Genomic DNA, 25,825 nt, shown 5'->3' with positions numbered 1-25,825 from the left:
TAGTCCCAGATATCCAAGGGTCAGAAGACTGAGTCATTTCTTCAGGGTTATTTATTTGGACAAATAACAAAGAATCCAGACTTTGCAAAATACTGTACAAATCTTGCCTTTTCTCCTCCTTCCTCCCACATAGCTCATCCTTGTAACAAACAACTGGTTCTGCTCAGCCAGTGTGATGTATTCATAACCACCCTTCCCTTCCCTTCCTCCTGTGGCTTGCTGCTGTGTAAAAGGAGGATGCCATGATGCCAGATGCTTTATAAGCAGCTGAGGAGAACTCATCGGGGCATGACTCTGTGCCCCATCTTAGAGAAATGGACACACAGTAGCCCTGTACTGTGGGAGGATGCAAGCTTCCAATGAGACCAGTGATGATCAGATGGATTAGTGCTGGGGGCACCAATGTGTGCCTGAAGCTGAGTTAGCACAGGGGAGGCCGGGTTCAGCCATGACCTCCTGTCTTCCCAAAATGGTCCTGCGACGGGGACCACGGGAGACTTTTCTCTGGTTTGACGGTCAGATGCTTCATCAGCCCAGGCTTTCCCGCCACTCTTGCAGGTATTCAAAGAACATCCTGGGTGCTGGAGAAGCAAAACATTCTTTCAGCACTGGCAACTTTTCCATTCAAACCCAGCCAAGGCTCCGTTGAAGGGGAGAACTACCCACTTCTCCAAGTTGTCAGCCTTAGTGCTGTGAAGCCGCTCCTCCGTGTGGTTTGGAGGCTTCCCAGCGGGAGGAGAGCTGCAGCAGTGGCGGGGATGGGAAGGCAGTGTGGACAAGGGGCAGGAGACACACCGGTGTATCCTGTGCTCCTGCCCAAAAAGGAAAGGATGGAGTAGGAGATGCGGCTCCAACTCTGGGTGGGCATGAAGCAGGCTTATGACCGCGGCTGCCACCCCTCCCCGGTCTGACAGATCAGACTCCGTGTGCTTCATGGATCAGCTTTGCCGAAGTCTATTCAAGTTACTTCATTGTTTTATCATTTTCCTAATTTGCAAAGAAACAGATACAATAAAAATATAAACAAGAGGTGCTATCAAGCACTTTAAAAGGAAAAAAACCATTCCCCAGACAGTTTAATGAGGAACATAAAAGAGCAACCAAAGGTTTATAGTATGTATTTTTTTTCCCAAAATTTTACTTGAAGTCATGTAATGAATATGTGAAGCTAAAGCAGTGATTATTTTGTTTTGAATTAAAATTAATTTGTCTATTTATTCAAACTCTGAATTATACAGGAGGAAAACTGTGGCTCTTAAATCATCCTCCAATTTTGGAGAGAAGTTTTTACTGTTTATTCATGAAGCACTTTCAGCAGGGCACCCATGGTCTTTTCAACTGAAATAAAGTAAAGTGCAAGATGAAGCCGACTAGCAACTCCGAGCTTAAGTTCTGGTTCTGGCCTTTTGTTTTTGTCTTCTTGAGCTTAGATGCTGACTTAGTACCATGTAGGGATGGAGAAACTTGACATGAGGAGCAGGATCAAACATCTGGAGGCCCAAGACCCTTAAAATGGCAAGTATTTCCGAATGTGGAAGATCAGGAAGAAATTTACAGTGTGGGATGACAGATCACAAGGGCTTGAAAGCTCTGATAAAATGACAATGACAAAGGTTAAAACTCTGTTTTTCCTTTTCAGAGCACAGATTATGAAGTTCCTAGGAACAATGATCTGCTTCTTTTCCAAAAATCCTTTAGTGTAACATTTTTCTGAGTAAGTTACTGTTATTCTTACATTTTCATTTTTCTCTTGGCTTGCTTGGCACCTGCCTTTGTCAGTAATGTTGACATGATCTGTTTTTCTCTCTGCGTGTGTGTTTTATGTATACACAGCTTCTCTAGAAGTTTATATATATAGAAGTTACAGGGAAGAGGTAGAAGCAATAAAATCCTCATTTAAGCCGGAATCTGGAAAACTAAAAAGACAACTGTCAAGGAGGAAGAGGAATGTCTGGTACACAGTAGGCGCTCAGTAAATGGTTCTTGAATGGGTGAATAAGGGAAACTCCTCCTTCAGTAAAAGACTGTTGCTGGGCGCCTGGGTGGCTCAGTTGGTTAAGCGGCTGCCTTCGCCTCAGGTCATGATCCTGGAGTCCCGGGATCGAGGTCCGCATCGGGCTCCCTGCTCTGCAGGGAGTCTGCTTCTCCCTCTGACCCTCCTCCCTCTCATGCTCTCTGTCTCTCATTCTCTCTCTCACAAATAAATAAAAATCTTAAAAAAAAAAAAAAAGACTTGCTATTTCAGAGAATTACATAGGTGAAAAAAATTATGTCATACAGTAGCTACATAATGTTATTCTTTTTTAAAAAGATTTCATGTATTTATTTGAGAGAGAGAGAGCAGCAAGGAGGGGCAGAGGGAGAAGCAGACTCCCTGTTGAGCAGGGAGCCCCACGTGGGGCTCCATCCCAGGACCCTGGGATCATGACCTGAGCCGAAGGCAGACGCTTAACTGACTGAGCCACCCAGGCGCCCCTATAATGTCACTCTTACAATATCCTCGGGAAATGAGTAGGTCAGGTGTTGTTGTTACCCCCATGTGCTGATGCAACTTGGAGTTTGAAGAGACTTGCTCAGAACTGGTAAGCGGCGAGCCTGAGCCATGGCCCCAGTCAGGCGATTCTAAATTCTGTGCGTTTTGTCACTTTTGATTTCTGTTCTCTGTAGCGCATGCATGTGTGTGTGTGTGTGTGTGTGTGTGTGCCCGCGCGTGTACGGGGAAGTACCCCAGTCTTCAGCAACGGCTATGTCCATGGTCTGAATGTTTATGCTTTCCCAGAATTCATATGCTGAAAATCTAATGCCTAAGCGGAGGACAGTGGGAGCTGGGCCTTTGGGAGGTGACTAGCTCATGAGGGCAGAACCCTCCCGGATAAGAGAAGATGGGTGTCCGAATAAAAGAGGCTGCAGAGAGCTCCCTTGCCCTTCTGCCCTGTGAGGATACAAGAAGTCTGTGACCCAGAACGGGGCCCCCCCGCCAGCCATGCTGGCTCCCCGATCTGGACTTCCAGCCTCCAGAAGTACGAGAACAAAGTTGTTGCTGTTCATAAGCCACCCCGTCGGGGGTACGTCGTTCCGGCGACTGCAGCACCGACCGGTGCGCTCGTCCGTGTAGGCCGGGAGATTATTCAAGTTACCTCTGTTCCCGTTTTTCAGCTTCATCTTCGCCCCTCACTTTGTAATGTCCATTCTGTGTCACATTACTTGTTCTAGAATAGTGACTGAAAAACAAACTCTTTGAAAGGAGAAAGGGGGATAAAAAAAGAAAGATGATAAAGCTTTATTGCAAAGCTGCGGGTCCACTGTCTTTGTGTTGGAGAATTTCTTCGGCTAGAACATCCATCTCCTATGTCTGTCCTTTTACACATGTGCAACACATTTCAGAAGGACATGAGTGAGTTGAATGAAAACAAACATTCCGCTGCCACATCTCCCTCCCGCTCAGCGATGGGCTCTCAATTCTTCACGTGGAAATGACCAGTGGAACCAAGAGCAGGCAGGACAAAGAGGCAGCAAGGAGTTTCTTGGCAGAAGCAGTGATTCAAAGAACTAAAACAAACTCACACACCAGGGTGATGTTGTTCCTGGACCTTGGAGAAAACAGCTGAGACGAAGAGGTCTGGGTTTGACCAGGGAGAGCCTCTTTCTGAGTGTGACCTTTTCCTTCAGCATGCAGCCTTTGGAGACAATAGAGCAGAATCCCCGTTTTCAAACAATGACTCCCCTTCCCCCTTCGTTGTCACATGTTTGTGTAAGACTTCAGATCTGCAGATATATTATACTCAACATTTTCTGCCATCCAGGAGTTGACCGCAGGGAGAATAGAGGAACATTTTTTGTTTATGTAATGTATTGTGCCTGAGAACCATTGTGCTTTGGAGATAGCTCAGCAGTGTATCCGTTTCTGCCTGCGGTTCTTGCCCAACGAAGTGCTCACTGCCTTGGGAGCTCCTGAGTCTGAGGAGAAGGACTACAGAGAGCTGCTAAGCCCATTTCTGGGACCTAGTATGTAGAAGGGTTGCCTGAACTCCCGGGGGCCCATATGAACAGGCTTGATCTGGAGATCTGGCCTTACTTGTGCCAGGAGGAAGAATTAAGCTTGAGAAACCCCCTCAGCCACAGCCCTCTCTCAGGGAGGCAGCCAAAGGCACTTCCTCTCAGCAGGTTACTTTGCTTTCCTTCATGGCGCCCTGATGACAACAGATTGAACAAGACACTGCACACACTAATCTAACAAGGGCAACCCATACACCAGATAAACAAGGTCTCATGACCTCTGAGGTAGCCAGGCTCCTTCATGAGTATCGATAGGGATCTTCTCTTAAGGAGTTTCAATACCACACACACACACACACACACACACACACACACACAGAGGACAGTGAAACAGAGGGGGTAGGAGAGGAGCAAGAAGACACAGACACTGAGTCAGGCTGCAAAACCCCTGAAGTAGGGAAAGAGGGAGACTCTGACAAGATAATCTAGTCACCAGAGCTGCCACAGTATTTTTTCTGGATTGCATTTTTCTTTAGGGGCTGTGTTGAGGTATAGTTCACATGCAATAAATGACATACATTTAATGTGTAAAATTTGATAGGCTTTGACACATGTATGCACCTGTGAAATCATCATCACAGTCAACATAATAAACATGTCCATTTCTCCCAGAAGTTTCCTCTTGCCCCTTGGGAATCCTTCCCTCTTGCCCTTCCCTGTCCTTTCTCACTTTCCCTAGCCAAGTCATCTGCTTTGTGCCAGGCATTTTCCAGAATTTTATATTAGTGCAACCGTACGGTGCATGCTCTTCTTATCTCTCATCTGTCATGCAGCATAATTTTGAGGTTCATTCATGTTGTTGCATGTATCAATAGTTATTCCCTTTTACTATTGAGAAGTGTACCATTATATGAACACTTTTGGTTTTTTCAAAAAATCCATTCACTTGTTGATGTACATTTAGATCACTCCCAATTCTCTGCTATTACAAATAAAACTGCTATGAACATTTGTATACAAGTCTGTGTATGAATATGTGCAACTTTTCATATGCTTATTTGCCATTTATATATCTTAATATCCCACGGGTCAAAGCAGAAATAAAAGGAAAAGAGAGTATTTTGAACTGAATAAAAATGAAACTACAACATATTACAATTTGTGGGATGCTGCTAAACTGTTACTTTGAGGGAAATTCATAGCACTAAACACCTATAAGAGAAAAGAAGATGTTATATAGATTTGTGGCCTCAGCCTACACATTACAAAACTTGGGGGAAGAAAAGCAAATGAAATCTAAAATATGGAAAAGAAAGGAAGTAATAAAGAGCAGAGCAGAAATCAGTGAAGTTGAAAACAGAAAAGCAATAGAGAAAATCAAGGAAAGCAAAAGTTAGTTCTTTGAAAAAGTTCAAATATAACCGATGAAGCTCAAACCACATTGATCAGGAATGAAAAGGAGAAAGCATTAATTATCAATATCGGGAATGAGAGAGGTGTCATCAGTAAGAATTCTACAGATATTAAAAAGATAATGAAGGAATATTATGAATACGTTATGCCAATAAATTTGACAACTTAAATGAAAAGGACCAACTTCATGAAAGATACAAACTATCAGAACTTATTCAAGAACAAAGAGGTAACCCAAACAAATTGTATCTACTAGAGAAATGAAATTTGAGGTTAAAAATTGTCCTGCACACATATCCAAAATCCGGGCCCAAATGGCTTCACTGATGATTTATACCAAATATTTACAGAATCAATAACTGCAATTCTCTATAAAATCTTCAAGAAATTGAAAGGAAGGAAATATTTCCCAATTCATTCTATGAGGCTAGCCTTACTCTGGTGTAAGCTAAAACATTTTCAGACAAAGCATGAACATCACAAGAAAAGAAAAATGCATAGTTGAAAAATTCCTTAACAAAATTTATAAAATCGAATCCAACAATATACATAAAAAATAGTACATCATGACCAAGTGAGCTTATCACAAGAATGCCAGGTTAATAATTCCTCTGAAAATCAATCAATATAATTCACCATGATATAGACTGGGGAAAAAAAGAGAAAAGAAAAAGAAAAACTGTCTATCTTAATAGATGCAAAAAAAAAAGTATCTGACAAAATTTAACATTCATTTCTTCATAAAAACTCTCAGCCACTTAGGACTAGAGGACAACTTTCTCAATTTGATCAAGGGCATCTGGAGCTAACATCATATTTAATGGTGAAATGTTGAATACTTTTCCTCTAAAATAAGGAACAAAACAAGGATGTCTGCTCTCACCACTTCTATTCAACACTGCACTGAAGGTTCTAGACATGTAATACAGCAAAGAAAAGATATAAAAGGCATGCAGCCTGTAAAGGGAGAAATAAAACTGTCTGTATTCATAGCTACTTGATCATCTATATGGAAAAATCTTAGGAATCTACAAAAAGGCACTAGAACTTATAAGCGAATGCCTGATATAAGATCAATATACAAAAATCAACTGCATTTCTTTACACTAACAATGAGCAATCAGAAACAGAAAAAAACCCTACCATTTACAATCATATCAAAATAGGAAATATTTAGAGATAAAGACATAAATCTAGTAGGTAACATGCAAGACCTGTAACTGAAAACCAAGTAACATTTCTTAGAGAAATGAAAAACTTAAATAAATGATATATGAATGCGACATATATGTGTGTGTGTGTATATATATATATGTATATATATATCACATTCATAAACTGGTAGACTCAATGTTGTTAAGATGTCAATTCTACCCAAATTGATTTATAGATTCAAAGTTATCCCAATCAAAATCCCAGCAGAATTTTTGTAGAATTTGATTTTAAAATTCATTTTGAAATGCAACGAACCTAGAATAGCCAAATGACTTTGAAAGGACAAAAGGAAAGTTGGAAGACTTACAGTACTGACTTCAAGATTTACTATAAAGCTATAGTATCTAAGATATTGTGGTAATAGCGTAAAGATAACAATCTTCAATGTGTGTGCACCTAATAACAAGCTACAAAACAAAATGATAGTAATGCTGATAAAACTTAAAGGAAAAATAGACAAATCTACAACTGTATTTGGAGATTTGAACATTCTTTCAGTACCTGATAAGAAATGTAGTAGACAAAAAATCAGAAAGGATATAAAAGAGAACAGAAGAATATAAATGAACAACTTGACCTTATTAACTTTTATAGAACACTATCTGCAAAAACTACAGAATACTCATTCTTAAATACATATGGAACATTCACCAATATAGACTGTATGCTGGACCATACAATGAGCCTCAGTAAATTTTAAAAAGAAAGAAAGAGAGAAATCCTACAGACTATAATAGAATTAAATTAGAAATTAGCAACAGAGCTATCTAATTTATTAAAAGAACTCTAATTTATTTGGAAATTAATCAACACACTTCTAGATAACCTGTGGACAAAAGAAGAAACCAGAAAGAAAATTAGAAGATATTTTGAACTAAATATGAATGAAAACAGAACATATAAAAAACTTGTGGGATGCCTCTAAAGCAGGGCTTAAGGGAAGTTTATAGCTTTAATATTTATACCAGAAAAGAAGAAATGATGAGTTTTTCATTTTAAGAAGCTAGGAAAAGAAGAGCAAATTAAACCAAAGCAAAAGAAATAATAAAGACATGAGACATAATCAATTAAGACTGAAAATTTATGATAGAGAAAGCCAATGAAGCTAAAAATTGGTTCTTTGACAAGTTCAGTGAATGAGAAACACCAAGACTTATCAAGTAAAAAAGAGAGAAAGTGCAAATTACCAAAATAAGGAATTAAGAAATGAAACTACTCCAGACTTTCAAAATTCAAATGCCTATAGACATTCAAAGGATAAAAAGGGAATATAATGTACAAATTTATGCTAGTAAATTCAACAACTTCAGTAAAACAAATTCCTTGAAAGATATAAATTAACAAAACTGACACAAGAAGAAATAATAAATCTGAATAGACTTATATTTATGAAAAATATTGAATTCATAATTTAAAATCCATTCTCTATGGAAAGCCCAGCTGGTTATGCAGGTGAGTTCTACTAAACATTTAAGGAAAAATAATACCAATCCTAAACAATTATTTTTCAAGAAATAGAAGAGGAGATAATACTTCCCAATTTATTTTATGAGACCAGAATTACCTTGGCACCAAAACTAATGACATCACAGGCAAACTATAAACCAACCTCCCTCATGAATATATATATGCACAAACCTTATCAAGTAACTAGCAAATTTAGTTCAGTGACATAAAAAAAGTTAATACCTCACCGTCAACTGATATTTATTTCATAAATATAAGATTGGTTCAAGATTTGAAAATCAGTATCAGTTACTGTAACTTATCAGATTAGAAAAATAAAGGACAAAAATCACACAATTGCCATAGAGAAAAAAATATTTGTCAAAATGTAACACCCATTTATTTAAGAAAAAAACCTCAGCAGCCTGCAAGTAAAAAGAAACTTTTTTTTCAGTCTGATAAAGGGCATCTACAAAAAACCTACAGCTAACTTCTTCTTTAGTGGTAAAATCTGAAAAATTTCCCCCTAAGATTAGAAATAAAGCAGAGATGCTCACTCTCACTATTTCTACTTGACATTGATTGAAAAAGGATGAAAAAAGTGTCTTTGTTCATAGACAACATGTTATATATACAGACAGCCCTAGAGAATCTATATAAAACCACTAGAACAAATAAGTGAGTTTAGTAAGGTTGTAGGATTCAAAATCAATATACAAAAAGTAATTGCATTTCTATATACTGGCAATAAACTTCTTTAAAATAAATTCAATATAATTTAGAATAGCATGTAAAAGTAACAAAATATGTGTAAAATCTGTATACTGACAAAACACAAAGATACAAAAATATTTCTGAGAGACATTAATGGGGACCTAAATTAAATGAAGAGTTATACCATGATCATGGATTGGAAGACTCAATATTGCTGAGATGATGACTCTCCTCAAATTAATCTACACATTCAACATGATTCCAGTCAAGAGCCAGTAGGCTTTGTGTGTGTGTGTGTGTGTGTGTGTGTCAAAATTGGCATGTCATTTCTAAAATTTATCTAGAGATTCAAAGAATGTATGATAGCTAATATAATCTTTAAAAAGAAGAGCTGTACTATAAAGCTGCATTATACACACACCGTGTGCTATTGGTGTAAAGACACACAGCTCAATAAGAGTTCAGAAATAAAACTACACCTTCAGAGTATGGTACCAAAGCAATTCAATGACAAAATGAAAGACTTTTAACTAACAATGCAGGAACCACTGGATATCCATATGAGAGGTGACCTCCAACCTATATCTCACACTATACACAAAAATGAATTAGAGATGGCTAATATATCTGAATATGAAAGGGGGTGAAAATCAGCCCTTGGAGGGTAAAAAAATCTTGGATATTACAACAGTTTGTGGCCCTCCAAAGGGTCATAGTACAAGGACAGATATACATTATATCTGTGGATATTAACACATTTCATGTTAGGGGACTAGGCTGATTAGAAAGAGAATATCTAAAAAGACTCCTGTGGAAATACTGTTGGTATGAATTGTGTCTCTCAAAAACTTAGGCTGAAGTCATAACCCCTGGTACCTTCAAAGTGATCTTGTATGGAAATAGGGTCTTTGCAGATATAATTAAGAAGCAAAGATGAGGTCACACTGGAGTAGGGTAGGTCCCTAACACAATAACACAATATGACTAGTGTCCTTATAAGAAGAGGGGAAGAGACATAGAGACAGACACACAGGGGAGAAGGCCATGTGAAGACAGAGAAGAGATTGCAGTAAAGTGTTACAAGCCAAGGAATGCCAAGGATTCCTGGCAAACCATCAGAAGCTAGCAGAGGCAAGGAAGGATCCTCCCCGAGGGCTGTCAAAGACAGCAAGGCTCGGCCAACACCTTGATTTTGGACTTCAAGCCTCCAGAACTGTGAAACACTAAATTTCTTTCTTTCTTTCTTTCTTTTTTTTTTTTTTAAAGATTTTATTTCTTCATTTGAGACACAGAGATACAGAGAGAGAGAGAGCATGAGCAGTGGGAAAGGCAGAGGGAGAGGGAGAAGCAGTCTCCCCGCTGAGCCAGGAGCCCGACGTGGGGCTCGATCCCAGGACCCTGGGATCATGACCTGAGCTGAAGGCAGACGCTTAACCATCTGAGCCACCCAGGTGCCCCAAAACACTAAATTTCTGTTGTGTTAAGCCCCTAGTTTGTTACTTTGTTATGGTGGCCTTAGGAAACTCACATGGGGGATGACATGGTAAAAAAGGTCAGGAAACTTTGTTCTAGAAGAAAGCATAGGAGAATATTTTTGTAACTTTTTGTAACTTTTGGTTAGGCAAAGATTTCTAGATGGATCCAGAGAGCACTAGTCATAAAGGAAAAAAACAATGAAAATAGGTTTTCATCAAATTACACACTTCTGATTACCAAAAGGTCAGACCTCTTAAGATCATAGTTAAGAAAATGAACAGAGAACCCACAGACCAGGAAAAAATATTTGTCATAGATAGCTAACAAAGGACTTATAAGCAGAATATATGAAGAACTACAATTCAATAATAAAGAGGCAACTCAATTTACTAGTGAGCAAAAGACAAATAGTTCACAAAGGAAGAGATCTGAAAAGTCAATAAGCATGTGAAAATAATGCTCAATATCATTAGTCATCAGAGAAATGCAAATTAAAACACAATGAGGTACCACAACACAGCCACTTGCATGGTACAATGAAGAAGACTGATGACTCCGAATGTTGGTCAGGATTTCTCATTAAGTTAAACATGTATCTATCCTCTGTCCTTGCAATTCCATTTCTAGGTGTTGACCGAAGGGATATGAGTAAGTATACAGCAAAAACTGTAGACAAATATTAACAGCCAAAACCTGGAAAACAACTCAAGTGTCCATTATCAAGAGAATGGATCAGTAAACCATAGGGCGTTTATACAATGCCTACGACTCAGCAATGAAAGGGAAGAAATGACGGATGGGGTCAACAACATAGATGGAGCTTGAAAATATTTTGCTGAGTGAAAGAAGCCACACCCAAAGTGTACCTCCTATACTCTTCCATTTATATGAACCTCTGGAACAGACACAAATCCACTCTATAGTGATAGAAATCAGACCAGTGGATTCCTGCCCGGAGGGACAGTTGAGGGGTTTACGTCAAAGGGGGCACAAGGGAACTTTCTAGTGATGGAATAATTCCACAGCCTGAGGGAGGTAGAGGGTACATGTGCGTGCACAGGTTAAAACTCATCAAGCTAATAAAGTAGTTAATGTCTGTGCATTTTACTGTTCCACTTGATGGAGGTCAGGGAAATGGCCATTCTCCCTGATGTGGCTAGGTCAGCATGGAGAACCCCAGTGGGCTCCTAAGTGGAGGAAGCACTGAAACTTCTCAGAGTGGAACGCTTTTTGCTTTTTGATAGCTGTGTGGACGCAAGGGCAAGCGCCATGCGAGCACATGGGCAGCTCAGTGCCAACATGTAAAGCCTATGTTCTCCTGTGTCTAGAACCATCTATCTCCCCCGAAGCCTAAACTCTCTTACACACCCGGTTGTTGTGTAGGTAAATCAAAGGAAGTGCATCACGAGCCTGTGTAAAGAAAGTCAATTCATACACTGGGAAGTCTTACTAAAAGAAGTAGTGGAAGGGTCTAAAACTCCCATACATTTACAAGAATGTTGACAGCATTGAAACAAACCCTTTCCATAATGGGCCCCAAAGTCTCTCTTAAAAAGCCCGCATTTGGGGTGATCATTACACTTGTTTTCTTCCCATTTCTCGTTCAGAATGATTTTCCTAAGGGAAGGGACCATCTACTCTACCACTTGTTTCCCCTTATCTTATATGAAAAGGGTCCTTTACTTTCTAATTCCTTTTATATAGCCGATTTTAATTAACGGTTTAATTAACCGCCATCCTCCTCTCTAGCACAAAGACCCGGCTGGAGAAAAGCCACAGCTAGTAACTAACGGGCACACATCATTACGGTTCAGAGTTAACATTGCCGGGAACAAACTGAGCTGTGAGCTTACAATAAAGTCCCACTTATTCTTTTCACCCTATTTCAGCAGCATCTCAAAAGCAATTTATTTCATTGGTAGGTGGTATGATTGGTGGATTCTTTAATATTTCTTTGTTAGCTTGTAAAGACTTTCTTTATTGTTGCTCAGTGGTTAGAATGGCATTTCATCCAGAACCTAGCACTTGATACAATATTATCCATTATCCATGTATGTGTGTGTGTGTATATACACACACATACTATATATATGTGTGTGTTTATATACATATGTATGTGTTTATATGTATATATACATATATACTCAAATCACATTCCAAACTGCTTTTCAAGCCCATGACAGCATGTATCTGTAAATTGCTCTTACAGTGAGGTGACACATATTCAGCTGAAAGCAAATTCTCCCTCCTCTGAGTCCTGTAGCATGTGGTGTCCTTCCTGGCCTGGGGTTAGAGCTGGTAAGCTTTCAGAAGTACAAGGCCACATCGCCCAAACCTGTTGTAGTTAGGCAGTCAGCAATCCCTCCATCGCTCAAAGTGCCTGTTTCCTAACTTGTAACTCTCACCTCTCTCCTGGGTAAGACGATCGATCAGTTAGGTGGGGACCCCGTGGAAGAGGAGATCTACTCCTATGGGAGTTTACCCCATGGCCTATCTTGTGGCTACCTTTGACTGAGCTCTACCGTGGGGTCTCTTGAATCTTCTGTTGCTGCAACCTCTTTCTCTGTCCCTGTTTCTTAACAGGATGTCACTCGGTGTAGGCACAATGTAGACACTCAGTTTGTGTTTGATGAATAAACTGAATGCCTGCTTGTTTTGACAGTTTCCCTTCTTCCACGGGACTTACAGAGCTCTCTCTCAGGAGGCACTGAGTTCCATACAATGCTCTATTCTTTTTGCTGGGCCTCTTCCAGTCACCCAAACACTCAGCTTATATTCCAGTCTTTAGTATTGAGGCTTTACAAATTTGTTCTTTACCCATTGGCTGCTATAATTATAAATATCATCTTTACAAATGTACCCTGAGGCATCTTCTAAAATCTTTTCTCCGGGAAGCCAACATTTACTGAGCCAGGCAGTGTGCCCTACGTACATCATGTAGGTGTTCAACACTCCTTAGGTAATTGAATCCAAACTAAATTATCCCCATTTTATAGGTTAGGAAACTGCGGACCGAGAAGCTTAAGGAATGGATCCAAATATTCGGGACAGACAGCGTGCTACCAATGCTCTTTTCCACTACTTCTTATACCACAGGTTTCTCTGACAAGGGTTATTTGAGGATGGTGGGAAGCTTGTTAAATATTACAAACACAGTGCTAATGGAATTGAGTGATTCCACTCTGCTCTCTGGGCTCCACAGGGGAGCTGTGTTAGGGTGGGCAGGTCTGGGTGTCCTGACATCTTGTGAGGACAGTATGACCCATCACTCCCCAGGCCTCCTCACTACCCTCAAAGTCACATTCTGTTCATCACTTTCCTTTAGAACCACTCATAAGCATTTCTTCTTTAAGTGTTTGCAACCCGTGTTTGGTTTCCAGATTAAGCAGCAGGCTACACATTTCCTATGGACTCCATTAGAGCCCGCTGTGTGATGCTCTTACCTGCTTGCTGAGAACTGTCCCCAGATTTCTGTGATCTCTTGAGTTTTGTTCTTTGGCTTAAGGCAGAGATGCAGGACCATCCCAATAATGCCACTGGAGAGATATATTTTTAAATAGTTGCCTGTACCAACTCTGAGGAAGCCACAGGATTCACTCTGATAAGCCAAGTTCTTTGAGAACAGAAACTGTGTCATATTTATCCATGTATCGCTGGCACCTGGCACAGCTCCTGGCACAGAGTAATCAAGAAGTGTTGGCTTCCTAAGGTGATTAGATGTCATTGTTCGGTGCATTAGAAAGCAGTGTCAAACTCTAGTACCCGAGTGAGAGGAACATCTGTTTCTGGAAAGCTGAATTTATTCCCTAGTTCCCACTTCCGTTTATTTAAGATAGAGCTGAGATAACATAATTGGCATTAAAAAGGCCATTTTCCCCTACTGCTATTTCACTTTCTTATAGATTTCAAAGATGTGAGCTGATGTTTTTCTGGGTGCTTCTATGTTTTCATTTCATACAAGAGAGTTCCATTTGGGAAGCTATAGAAATGTAAAACTATAAAAATTCATGTGAATTCTGGAAACCTAAACCTGGACAGAGCTAGAGACCTAGAGTATGCAGCTATAGAAGGAAGTTAAATAAACAATTCTGCTTAGAAGGGTAGGACTGTTATGAAATACTTGGTGAACAGACATGTCTTTCTGCCTGAGCTCACCCAGGAACTGGTTCATGAACAGTGCTTCTCCAGGCCAGAGCCTCCCAGATTTCTCTTTCCCCAACTCTCCACTAGCAATGTGAACACAATAGGTGCTTGACAAGTGTTGACTGAAAGGATTTATGAGGGGATTAATGAAGAAATCAATTTTTTTAAGAGAGAGAGAGCAGGGGGAGGGGCAGAGGGAGAGAATTTTAAGCAGAGCCTGATGCAGGGCTCGATCTCAGGACACAGATCATGACCCGAGCTGAAATCAAGAGTCGGACGCTTGACTGACTGAGCCACCCAGGTGCCCCCAAATGAAGTTTCTCTTAATTTAAAAAATGATCAGGATCAAGAAGCCTGAGGATATAAGAGATCTATTTCTTGGATGTGTATTTTTCTTAGGTGTTAGAGGGTGAAGAGGATTGTGGGTGTATTTGGGTCAAGGTTTCTGCCCTGTGAAGGCCATGCAGGAACACCCCTCAGAGGTGAGTGTTCTGTGCTTACCCCAGCTCTGCCATCTGTTTGTCTACGTGCACCCTCACCCCACGTGCATAAGGAATATGGTGTGTGCTAAGGGATAATGGATCCCATTTGGCTGCTTATAAAATACTCAATTTCACTTATTAAGACCAATGGTCAGAAGGTCAGTCTGAACTCATGGCAAAGCTTAAGCAGAGAACACCAAAAACAAACAGAAAACAAGTAGCAGCTGTGGCATCCATGGCTATTGATGCTGCTGGCCCATCCGAGCTTGGGCAGAGGCTGCCTCCTGCTTAGAACTGCATGGAATAGGAAAGAACGCCGAGGCAGGAACGTAAGCGAGGCTCCCTGAGGGCTAACACAGGAGTGGCTAAGCGTCTTAGATCATCACACTCTCAGACAAAGTAGAAATGGTTTCTGCGAATACTTTGAAAGCAAAATTTAGGGAATTTCAGGAGGAATGTGGTCCAAAGTTAGGATTCTTGCTTTTTCTGTCTGAGTTATGGGTTTTCTTTCTACACCCCCATCCCCAATCATCTATCATGGATTCACCTGTCACCGTCCATCTGTCTACCATCTATGTTTGTATCTATGCATGGGTGTATCTGTCATCTATCTACCTACCCATCTATCTATCTACTCAATGAAGTAGGATGAAATCATTTACAAAATTATGCATATAATAAGATTATATTAGGAACCAGGCCAATCCTGACTTTCTATACTCTTGTTTCAAACACTCACATTTGTTTAGCTTCTATTGCTTAAGACACTTTCTTACAGTATATAGTGCTCATCTGAACAAACCCCCTTCAAGTCTTATTTGCCCAAATACATTAATTTTTTTTACATCGTATTAGGTCTTCTTCATTAAGACTGTATGTTTATGAGGACAATGATTTCTTTGTGTTCCTTGCTGTTTCTCTGGACCTAGCATAATGCCTTTATTGTTAGGTGCTCATAAAGATTTATTAAATGTAAGATTACAGGAACAAAAGAATGAAATGAATAAATGAATTTAGTAAATGTATTTGAATCCAGCAAAATACCTACTACACTATTACCTATTAGTGTGGGTCTTGGAATAGGACAGACACGAGTTATGTGCATCCTACTTTTTATTAGCTGTGGGAATGTGGACGGATGACATCTTCTCAAAGCTGGTGTCTTCATCTGTGAAACATTTTAAATAAAAATGCATTTTGATCATCAAAGCTGGTTCCTTGGCCTCTGATTATCTTCCTTTATTGCCTGCTAATTCTATTCCCTTTTAGCATTATGAATATGCAAATTTGGCATGGTCCCAGGGAAGTTTCATTATAGGTTCAAATTTTATGTTTAAGAAAGTATTTTGATTAGGAAGCTACCCCTCAGTAATCATTACACTTAGTTTTTTTGGGAATTCTCTGATCTTAGACAAAGGATTTAACATTTTAAGAAAAAGATGTGGATCTTAATCTGAGCAAGATATGATCCCAGTACACTTAATTCCCAAGACTAATGCATTAGGTCTGTGGAATTTAAATCAAAGTAGTTTGTACATGTGTCCTGGGGCCTCTTGTGGGGCTTGGTTCTGGGGAGGGGAGTAGTCCCTCCCCAGAGGTGAGGAGTCGTGACAGGGGCATCCAGCCTGGACCTCATATTTGCCAAGATCCACTACTTTACAGTTCGAGATATTGTCTTATGTACAATCATCATAATCATGTGTTAAAAGTGCTGATTTGTTAAATATAATATTGAAAGTAATATTCCACAAATTTTCTTTTTTTTTTGCCATTCATGTTTAAAAAAATATTAAATCCTCAAGAAATAGAAATGACTTGCTTTCTCTCAACTTTTGAAAGCTCTGTTGGTCTGTGAGGCCACCTTTGTGTTTCTGTGACAGACATTTCCATAAGAAGCTATGCTTTTGCACAGGCCATACAACTGCTTGGATTCGTCTCAGAAAAGTGAGGCAGAGATCTCTTTGCCACATTGCTTTTTAATCACCCAGTCACTAGATGATATCCAGTAGTAGGATTAGGGATAATTACTCTGGATGGAAAACTAAGTGCTCTTGACATGTTGCAAGCTATACCTCGTCCCTCTGTGCCAGAGACAGGACTTCCTTGGCATTATCTACCAACCGCAGAAACCTAAGCTCTTAAGAAATCTCATGGGAAATGTTTGCTTCTGGCAGTGGTGATCTAGGTAATTTGGACAGAACTGATATATTTCAGGAAGATATTTTTAAATATGTAGACTTGTCCACTTTTCCATGTGTCACTTTTGCTTTATATATTTTCATGTCAAATTAGTAGCTATATATGTATTAAGAATCTTTATTTCTTCTATTAAAGAAAACTTTCTGCCATTGTGAAATGACCCTCTAGCTGCAGCAATGCTTTTTGCTTTAAAGTAATTTGTTATTTGTTATCTTTCTATACAGCTTTTCTAGATCTACTGGGTTTTTCTTGAGTTGAACTAAAATATTTTGTGATATTCAATAAGGTTCATAGAAAGCCAGATTACCCTTATTTTATCCTAATACATTTAATATTGATGCTCTGTGAAGTGAACAACTGTAATATTTTCTGCTCTGTATCCCTATTTATATGGCTGTTGTAAGAGCTTCTTTGTTCTCACATGACCTCACCCCTGTGACTGAGCATCTGACCCAAACTGAGCCAGTATCATTTTTTTTTTTTTTGCAGATTTTGACTAGAACTGAGAGCGTCAGTCCTTATTTTGTGCTAGAAGTTATAAAGAATACTTAGGAGATTTTGGTACCCATGTTTTCCCGTTATGTAAAAGAGAGCCGTCTTTAGTGAGAGAGAAGAAAACTTAGCTGAGAGATGAGGGGTACAAAAAGGGGTAGGTGGGGTGCATTTGGGTTGCTAGTTTCAATCGTCCCTGAAACCAGCTGGGTATCTGCTATTTCAAAGGTCTTCTCTTGTCTTAATCTTTCCTGGATTCTGAGAAAATAACCTCAATCTTTTTTTTTTTTTTTTAAGATTTTTTATTTATTTGCGAGAGAGAGAATGAGAGACAGAGAGCATGAGAGGGAGGAGGGTCAGAGGGAGAAGCAGACTCCCTGCCGAGCAGGGAGCCCGATGTGGGACTCGATCCCGGGACTCCAGGATCATGACCTGAGGCGAAGGCAGTCGCTTAACCAACTCAGCCACGCAGGCGCCCAACCCCAATCTCTTGCTCAAGCTAGTTGAAGTTGGATTTCTATCATTTACAACTAAAAGAGTTTTTATAAATGTGTTCGGCAATGAACCATCCATTTTGGCTATAGGAAGATACTAAGCCATGGTTTTTAGAAAATGAATTTCAACTAGAGTCTCAGTGGTGCCAGCTACAGTTCTGCTCTGTAATTTTAAGACACAAGATGGTAGGCAGGGCCATCTAGGAATTAGCAAAGTCAGTGTAACTTCTTCTAAGCAACATTGTCTGGAAAAGTGTTTTATCCCATAGGGTGTACACACAAAGCCTTACCTTTGGCTTATGACGAAAGCCACTATGTGCAGAACCTGAAATCAGTGAGCACCAGTTGTGAAACATTACTCTACAGGCATGATGCCAACCTCTTTAGGCAAACAAAACAGTTAAGAGTATGAAAACCAAAAAGAATGTGCATGACTGGGGGTGAGGAAATGAGTCTGAAGTAGGTTCACTCTGAGGCTTTATATAACTGTAGCAATATTTGTAGAGTATTTATCAAATCCTATTTTTTCCTCTTTAGAGAACAGAAATTACCTTCAGTCGTTGAAATCAGCTTTGCTCTTTGAAGGCTTGATTTGTTACCCCTGTTTCTCTTTCTGGATTCACAGAGAGCTGCCCGGTTCCTACAGTCTGCCAACAGCTTGGTTCCAAACCCTGTGGCAGCAGAAAAATAACACAGCCAATAAATCAGAAGGATTCCAAACAGACTCTAGGTCCAATATTTGTTTGTGTCTATTTAACTGTAAGAATATTATGCTTTTCTTCTTGTCAAGAGTAAGACAGGGCTGTTTCAAGGAGGGGTAAAATCATAGGAAATGAAGCTAAGACATAAGTCAGTCATGAATTACTCTTCTCACCTCTGCCTCTTCGTCTGGCCTGTCAAAGCAGCAGAAATTAGGAATTCAGATTATATAATATAATTGGGCTTCAGAGAAATATTTACTCAATAATGTCTTATGAAACTTAGTTTGCAAACTTCAACTCACGTTGAGTACGACTCTAAATCACATGATTAAACTGACACTGAAAACTGACCCAAGTGCCACAAACAATAAGTAAAAATAAGAATGAAGTAGTTCCTTATTTAGCTACCATAATTAGAAATGAAGTATTTTGCATAAATACATTTTCTAAATAACCAAATATTTTTTAAATTACTGAAACTTAAAATTTTTAGGATTTCTAAAGAACTATTTCTAAGTCATATTACATATTTCCTTGTCTTACTATGTAGAATAGGAAATAAAACTTGTTTATTCAGTAAATATTTATTAAGAACCTACTATGTGCCAGGCACCGTGAGAGGTCCCCAAGCTATGAAGAGCAAGACACATATGATCCCAAACCCCATGAAGACACATCTTAGCCATTTTCTAAGGACTCATGAGTTATTATGAATATGCATTACAGACATGAGGTTTCCAAGCGCCTCTGACTTACTCAGGGCTCAACATCTTGTTAGTTTTGTTGTGGGCAAATCCAACAACTTTTTATTTTTTTTGCTTCATGACTTCTAATTTTGGAGTCTTATTTAATAAGACTTTCTACACTACTGGGTCACAAAAGAGTTTTCCTATATTTTCCTCTTTTGCTTATCATTTGATTCAGAGTCTAGCTCTGTGTATTGTACGAAAGGATACGGCTTTGTCTTCATATCATCACATCTTTTTTTTTTCCTATAGAGGTCCTGTGTATTCTTTGTTAGGTAAAATCCTAAATATCGTATAGGTTTTGTTGCACTCGTAAGAGGTATAATATTTCCTAATTGACTATTATTGGTATAGAGGAATTCTACTGAATTTTGTAAGTTGATCTATCTGGTGATAAAGCTAACCTCTTACATCACTTCTTTTTGTTTACCTGTTGATTCTGTTGGCTTTTCTGGTTAGATGATTATATTTTCTGCATATGATGAAAGTTTTAAGTAATTTTTTTTTATAATCTTTATATCTTAGCTTTTTTTTTTTTTTTTTTTTTTTGCTGTCTTATAGGTAACTGACTAACCAGGACTTTGTAAAACATAATGGTAAGCATCTTTGGTTTGTTTCCAATCTTAACGGAAAGTTTTAAAACTTTTCTGCTAAGAATGATGTTTGCTTTAGGTTTTTGGTACTTGATCTTTATTAAGTTAAGGAAATTTCCTTTTGTTATTCCCAGTTTTTTTGAGAAGTGTTTTAAAATTACATATAGTTATTCAATTTTATTGAATTATTTTTTCTGTATCAGTTGAGATAATCCAATGATTTATGTCCTTTAGTTTATTCATATGGTGAATTACACTGACATATTTCTGATGTTGAACCAACCTTGGGTTTCTGGAATAAAATCCACTTAAGCATAGTGTGTATTTTTAATACACTTTTGGGTTTGCTTAGCAAATATTTTTATTTAGGATCTTTTACTAGTGTTCCTGCGTAGCCCTGTAATTTTCCTTCAGTGACCTGTTCTTACCTACTTTGGGAATCAAGGTTAAACTAGTCTCATAAAATGAGTTGAACAGTGTTTCTTATTTTTTCTACATTCCATAATGACATATAAAATAAGGATATGTTCTTTGAATATGTGATAGCATCTTATCTCTAAAATTATCTTGAGGTTTGAGACTTTTGCTGTGTGGAAACCTCACTACAATTTCACTTTTTAAATTGCTACTTGTTTATTTGGGCTTTCAATTTATTTTTGAACCAATTTTGACCATTTTATATTTTTCTTTTTGTTTATGTAGTTACTGTGTAACTGTTATTCCCTTAGTTTCTGTTGCAGCTGTTCTTGAGAGCTTGTTTTGAGGTTCCAGCGGGGGAGCGCGGCTACTCGTAGACCCTTGACTGAAGAATGGTCCTCCTCTGTCCGGGAAGGGCATCCTCTTGGAACTTCTGGTTCAGCAGGAGGGAGGGGACAGCCGCCTAGCCAGCCAGATCAGCGTAATCAACCCTGGCTGTCGATCAGTGGGGTGACAGATGTTGCAGCCAGATCGCCCCCACATACAGCTGTTCTTCTCTTTTCCATAATGTAATAATTTGTTTGGGTACTTATACAGGATATAATATATAAATTTATGAATTAGAGAATACTATGTGACATATATACACAACACTATATGAGATACTACATATAACATATACATAATATATGATATATATTACATACAAGGTAAAAATACACTGTATCACATGATTCTATATGCTTCTATATACACGTTCAATTACAATAACATAAGTACAATATATAATAGAAAGATATGTGTAATAATATACTACATCAAGTATAACTGAAAGTTAAAAGCTATTATATATATTACAGTTACTACTCCCTTTCATTCTGTAGTTATCTATCTCTGCCCTGAGCGCCGCCTCTCCCTCGCTGGGCTCCTCACCCCTGCACAGTCGCACCCTCTCTACCAATGGTTTGTTTCTGTTATACATTTCTTCATAGAACCAGTTTCAGACAGTTAGTCTTCTCTACTTCTCTTTTGTTCTTTCACTGATTTCTCCCTCCTATCTTTACTGTTTCCTTTTTTGGTCCTTTGGGGGTGTGTGCTTGTTGCTCCTTTTTCCAGATTCTTGAGTTGAATGCTTAGTATTTTTTTTCAGTCTTCCTTGTTTGCCAGCAAACGTATTCCAAATGAGAAATTTCCCACTAAGTACTTGTTTAACTGTGTTCCAAAAATTTTGGCATGTAGTATTTCCTTGTTTCTCAGTTATGAGTATTTTGTAATTTTCCTTACGGTATTCTTTTTAACCCAACGGTTATTTAATAGTATGTTACTTAGTTTCCAGGTATAGAAGATTAAAAAAAAAAGGTCTTTTGTCACTGGATTCTAATTTTATTGCATGATGAGCAGAGAATATAGTCTGTGTGATGCTGATTATTTGTAATTTAACACAGAGTTTTGTAAATATTCCATGTTTGCTCAAAAACAATGCATATTCTCTGTTGGGTATAAAATTCTATACGTCTGTTGGTTTGATCTTATCAATCATGTTATTCAAATCTATAATCTTTTGCTTGTTTGGTTTTTTGTTTTTGCTTGATTTAAAAGTTTCTGAAAGGGTTGTGTTAAAATCTTCAATTAGTTGATTTGTACTCTGCAGGACAATGCTTATATATTTATAGGATATATTCTTAGGCACACATATGCTCATTATCCTTATACATTTGATTTATCATTCTTTTTACTAATATATAACATCTCACATAACTCAACTAGGGAAATACCAGGGAAGTGAGAAAATTCTAGATGGTACAAATATGAGGGGATTTAGTAATCAATCATTTGTAAATGAGAAGGTGGCTTCCATGGATAACTCTCCCATTTTTAGCCTGGAAATCTGGGTGGATGACAATATTAATTACTATAAGATATACTGGAGGGCAAGAAGGGGCAGAAAAGATTAAATGAGCAAACATTTATTCTTTCATTTATTTCTTCATTAAGTAAATATTTACAGAGTGCTTATTATATGTCAGGTAGTGTACCAGGCATATTTTCCCAGAAAGTTTTCAGGTTAAGTTTAAGATAAATTAGTCCCATAACCCCATCAAAGTTTTGCTCACAAAGTACCAAAGTATAAAGACAAATCATAATGTAGCTATTCATATGCAAGCAATTGAATGTGGTGGGCTTTCTATAGTGCATAGTGGAAGCTCAGCTTAATAAAATCTCCAGTCATCCGTAGGGAATTCCCAGGCTATAAGTAGGCTTAAGATAATAGATTAGCATGATTTACAAACTACAACTTGATTCCAAACTAAAAAATATTCAGCTTATTCTTGTGAATGTAATGATCTGATCTCTTAGCACCAAACTGGACCTACAGTATATCTTCTTTGAAGGTTTCAAACTTCAACAATCACATGAATCACCTGGAGGCTTGATAAAAACGCAGATTCCTAGACTCCAACGCCAGAGATTCAAGAGGTCTGCAGGGAACCCAAGGCTCTACATTTAACAATCCCCTCTGCTTATTATGATACTAAAACTATATTTTGAAAAATGCTTCTGTACACTCTACTAGTTCAAATTATAGGATTTTAATAAACAAAGAAACAAAATCAAAAACTTACTGCCTCCCAGGTTGGGAATGGACAATTGGTATACCTGTAGACTTATTTGGATGTGATCTTGTTTTTCAGGGATTGAAAATTTACTTCTTAAATACATTTAGAATGTTAAAAAATGTATTAATGTAATCCAAGGGAAATAATCTTCATAGAAGGTACGAAAAACATAATTTTCTTACATTTCTAGCTATACAGTCTCCAAACTAGCCTTGATTTCGTGCCCACATAAAGGCTTTATTTATTTATATTTATTTATTTAGGCTTAATTTTTTAATATTTATTTAATTTTTTATTTAAATTCAATTTAGTTAACATATAGCATATAATTAATTTCAGGAGTAGAATTTAGTGATTCATCAGTTGCATATAACACTCAGTGCTCATTACATTACGTGCCCTCCTTGATGTCCTTCACACAGTTACCCCATCCCCCCACCCATCTCCCCTCCAGCAACCCTCATTTTGTTCTCTATAGTTAAGAGTCTCTTATGGTTTGCATCCCTCTCTGTTTTTATCTTATTTTATTTTTCCTTCCCTTCTCCTATGTTCATCTGTTTTTGAAATTCCACATAGGAGTGAAATCATATGGTATTGGTCTTTCTCTGACTGACTTACTTCGCTTAGCATACTACCCTCTAGTTCCATCCATGTCGTTGCAAAAGGCAAGATTTCATTCTTTTTGAAGGCTGAGTAATATTCCATCGTGTATATGTGTGTGTGTGTGTGTGTGTGTGTGTATACACACCACATCTTCTTTATCTATTCATCTGTCGATGGACATCTGGGCTCTCTCCACATTTTGGCTATTGTTGGTAATGCTGTTATAACATTGGGGTGCGTGTGCCGTTCGAATCACCATTTTTGTATCCTTTGGATAAATAAGGCTTTATTTTTTTACTGCTAGGGATTCCTCTTTTATTTTTATTTTTTTTTTAAATTTTTTTATTGTTATGTTAATCCCCATACATTACATCATTAGCTTTAGATATAGTGTTCCATGATTCATTGTTTGTGCATAACACCCAGTGCTCCATGCAGAACGTGCCCTCCTCAATACCCATCACCAGGCTAACCCATCCTCCCACCCCTCTCCCCTCTAGAACCCTCAGTTTGTTTTTCAGAGTCCATCGTCTCTCATGGTTCTTCTCCCCCTCTGATTTCCCCCCCTTCATTCTTCCCCTCCTGCTACATTCTTCTTCTTCTTTTTTTCTTTCTTAACATATATTGCATTATTTGTTTCAGTAGGGATTCCTCTTTTAATAACATCAGGCTCAGTGACCTCACAGAGTCTTCTTACTGGTCCCTTCCATTGTGGAAGGGGGCTGTCTTGTTTCTTGTTGTTAGTTTCTTGGTTTAGGAAAAAGAGAGTAATAAGCAATTTTTCTAGTTTTCTCTGTTGGCTGAGAAGATAAAAATTTACTCATTTTGACCCTGCTTAAATATTATTTTCTCCTCTAGAAACATGCAGCAAGGCACAGTATCCTGTGATTTCTGGAAGCATCTTGGGAACATTCTGGGGTAAAAAAAATCCCATGATCGCCCATTATCTATAAGGATATTTTTTTTTCCTCCCCCCCACTTAGGAAAACTCTCTAATTTGCTTCCTGCTGACAACTAAAGCAGGTTTGGGAAGCTATTCAACTTTAATAATAAGAGACTCTATGTAGATTATGATCTGCTTAAATTCAGAACTGCTTTAGGATTAAGATGCAGAAGTAAAATTGAAAATAAGGCTAAAATTGAATCAAGTTTAATATCCATGGCATTAAAGGGATAAAGACAACCATTATCTATTAGCAGATATGGACCTTTGGACCAGGATAACCAGATTGCCCCCAAACTGAACATTCCGTACATAGGGTAGTGAATAAGCATATATGATAAGCCATGCTGTTTAGGCCATCCAGTTAGAAAATTATAACAATTTATGGGGAAGAAATGTATAAGTGACTTTTCATAAAATATTCTGAGCTGACAACTAGATTAAATGGAAAAACATGTAGGAGATTGGAAGAGGGCCATCGCGAATGGAAAAGTACACACTGAACAGAAATGAGCGCCATCAAACACGGGGCTGTGGGGGGACCTGGATATAATCCAACAACAAATGAAGAGACCCTGCAGCAGAATGAAAGTGAAGGCACACACGAGGCTGGGAGACAGAGGAGGACACAGAAGTGCCCGTGATTTGAAAACCTAGGAACACATAAGTATTTCCCATAATGAAAAGCAACTGTTACATTTTATTGAGTGCATCTGGTGATTAGCACCTACAGTATCTCTCTTATCTGCTGATCTAATAATGTCTTATCAAAATATTAATGATCTTCACTAAGTAGGAATTGTTAATATTATGCCCAGGTGGGCAGCTAGTGATACTTTCAGTCTTCTAAATATTTATTAACCACTTGGTTGATTAGTTGTTCTGGAATTTTGACAGGGACTGGTATTGGCTCCACTGGCTTCTATTTCTATCCCTTTCTTTCCTTCTCTTTGAAAACCAGAGTCACATTTTCCAGTCTTAAGTTCTGTTTATTCGAAGATACACGTTGAAGACTGAAGCCACAGTGAGATCATCGCGAACACGCACCGGACTGGCTACAGTGAGAAAGCCTGACTGTGTTCAGTGTCCTTGAGGATGTAGAGTAACTGATGCTCATAACACCTGCCAGCGGAA

At 38.4% G+C, this 25,825-nt stretch overlaps 1 protein-coding gene across 1 annotated transcript in view; it reads right to left on the bottom strand.

Moving 5' to 3' along the window:
• Positions 1-25,825, bottom strand: part of CUNH11orf53 (chromosome unknown C11orf53 homolog) — a 396,668-nt gene that overhangs the window by 81,598 nt on the left and 289,245 nt on the right. Inside the window, exon 10 of the mRNA XM_032428142.1 lies at positions 18,622-18,741. Coding sequence (XP_032284033.1) covers positions 18,622-18,741 — 120 coding nt within the window. The remainder of the gene's footprint in view (positions 1-18,621; positions 18,742-25,825) is intronic.

Source organism: Phoca vitulina, unplaced genomic scaffold (genome assembly GCF_004348235.1).
Source record: "Phoca vitulina isolate PV1807 unplaced genomic scaffold, GSC_HSeal_1.0 scaffold38, whole genome shotgun sequence".
NCBI classification, from domain to species: Eukaryota; Metazoa; Chordata; class Mammalia; order Carnivora; family Phocidae; genus Phoca; species Phoca vitulina.
The sequence above is the reverse complement of the archived record's forward strand: the minus strand, read 5'-3'. Positions and strand labels throughout refer to the sequence as shown.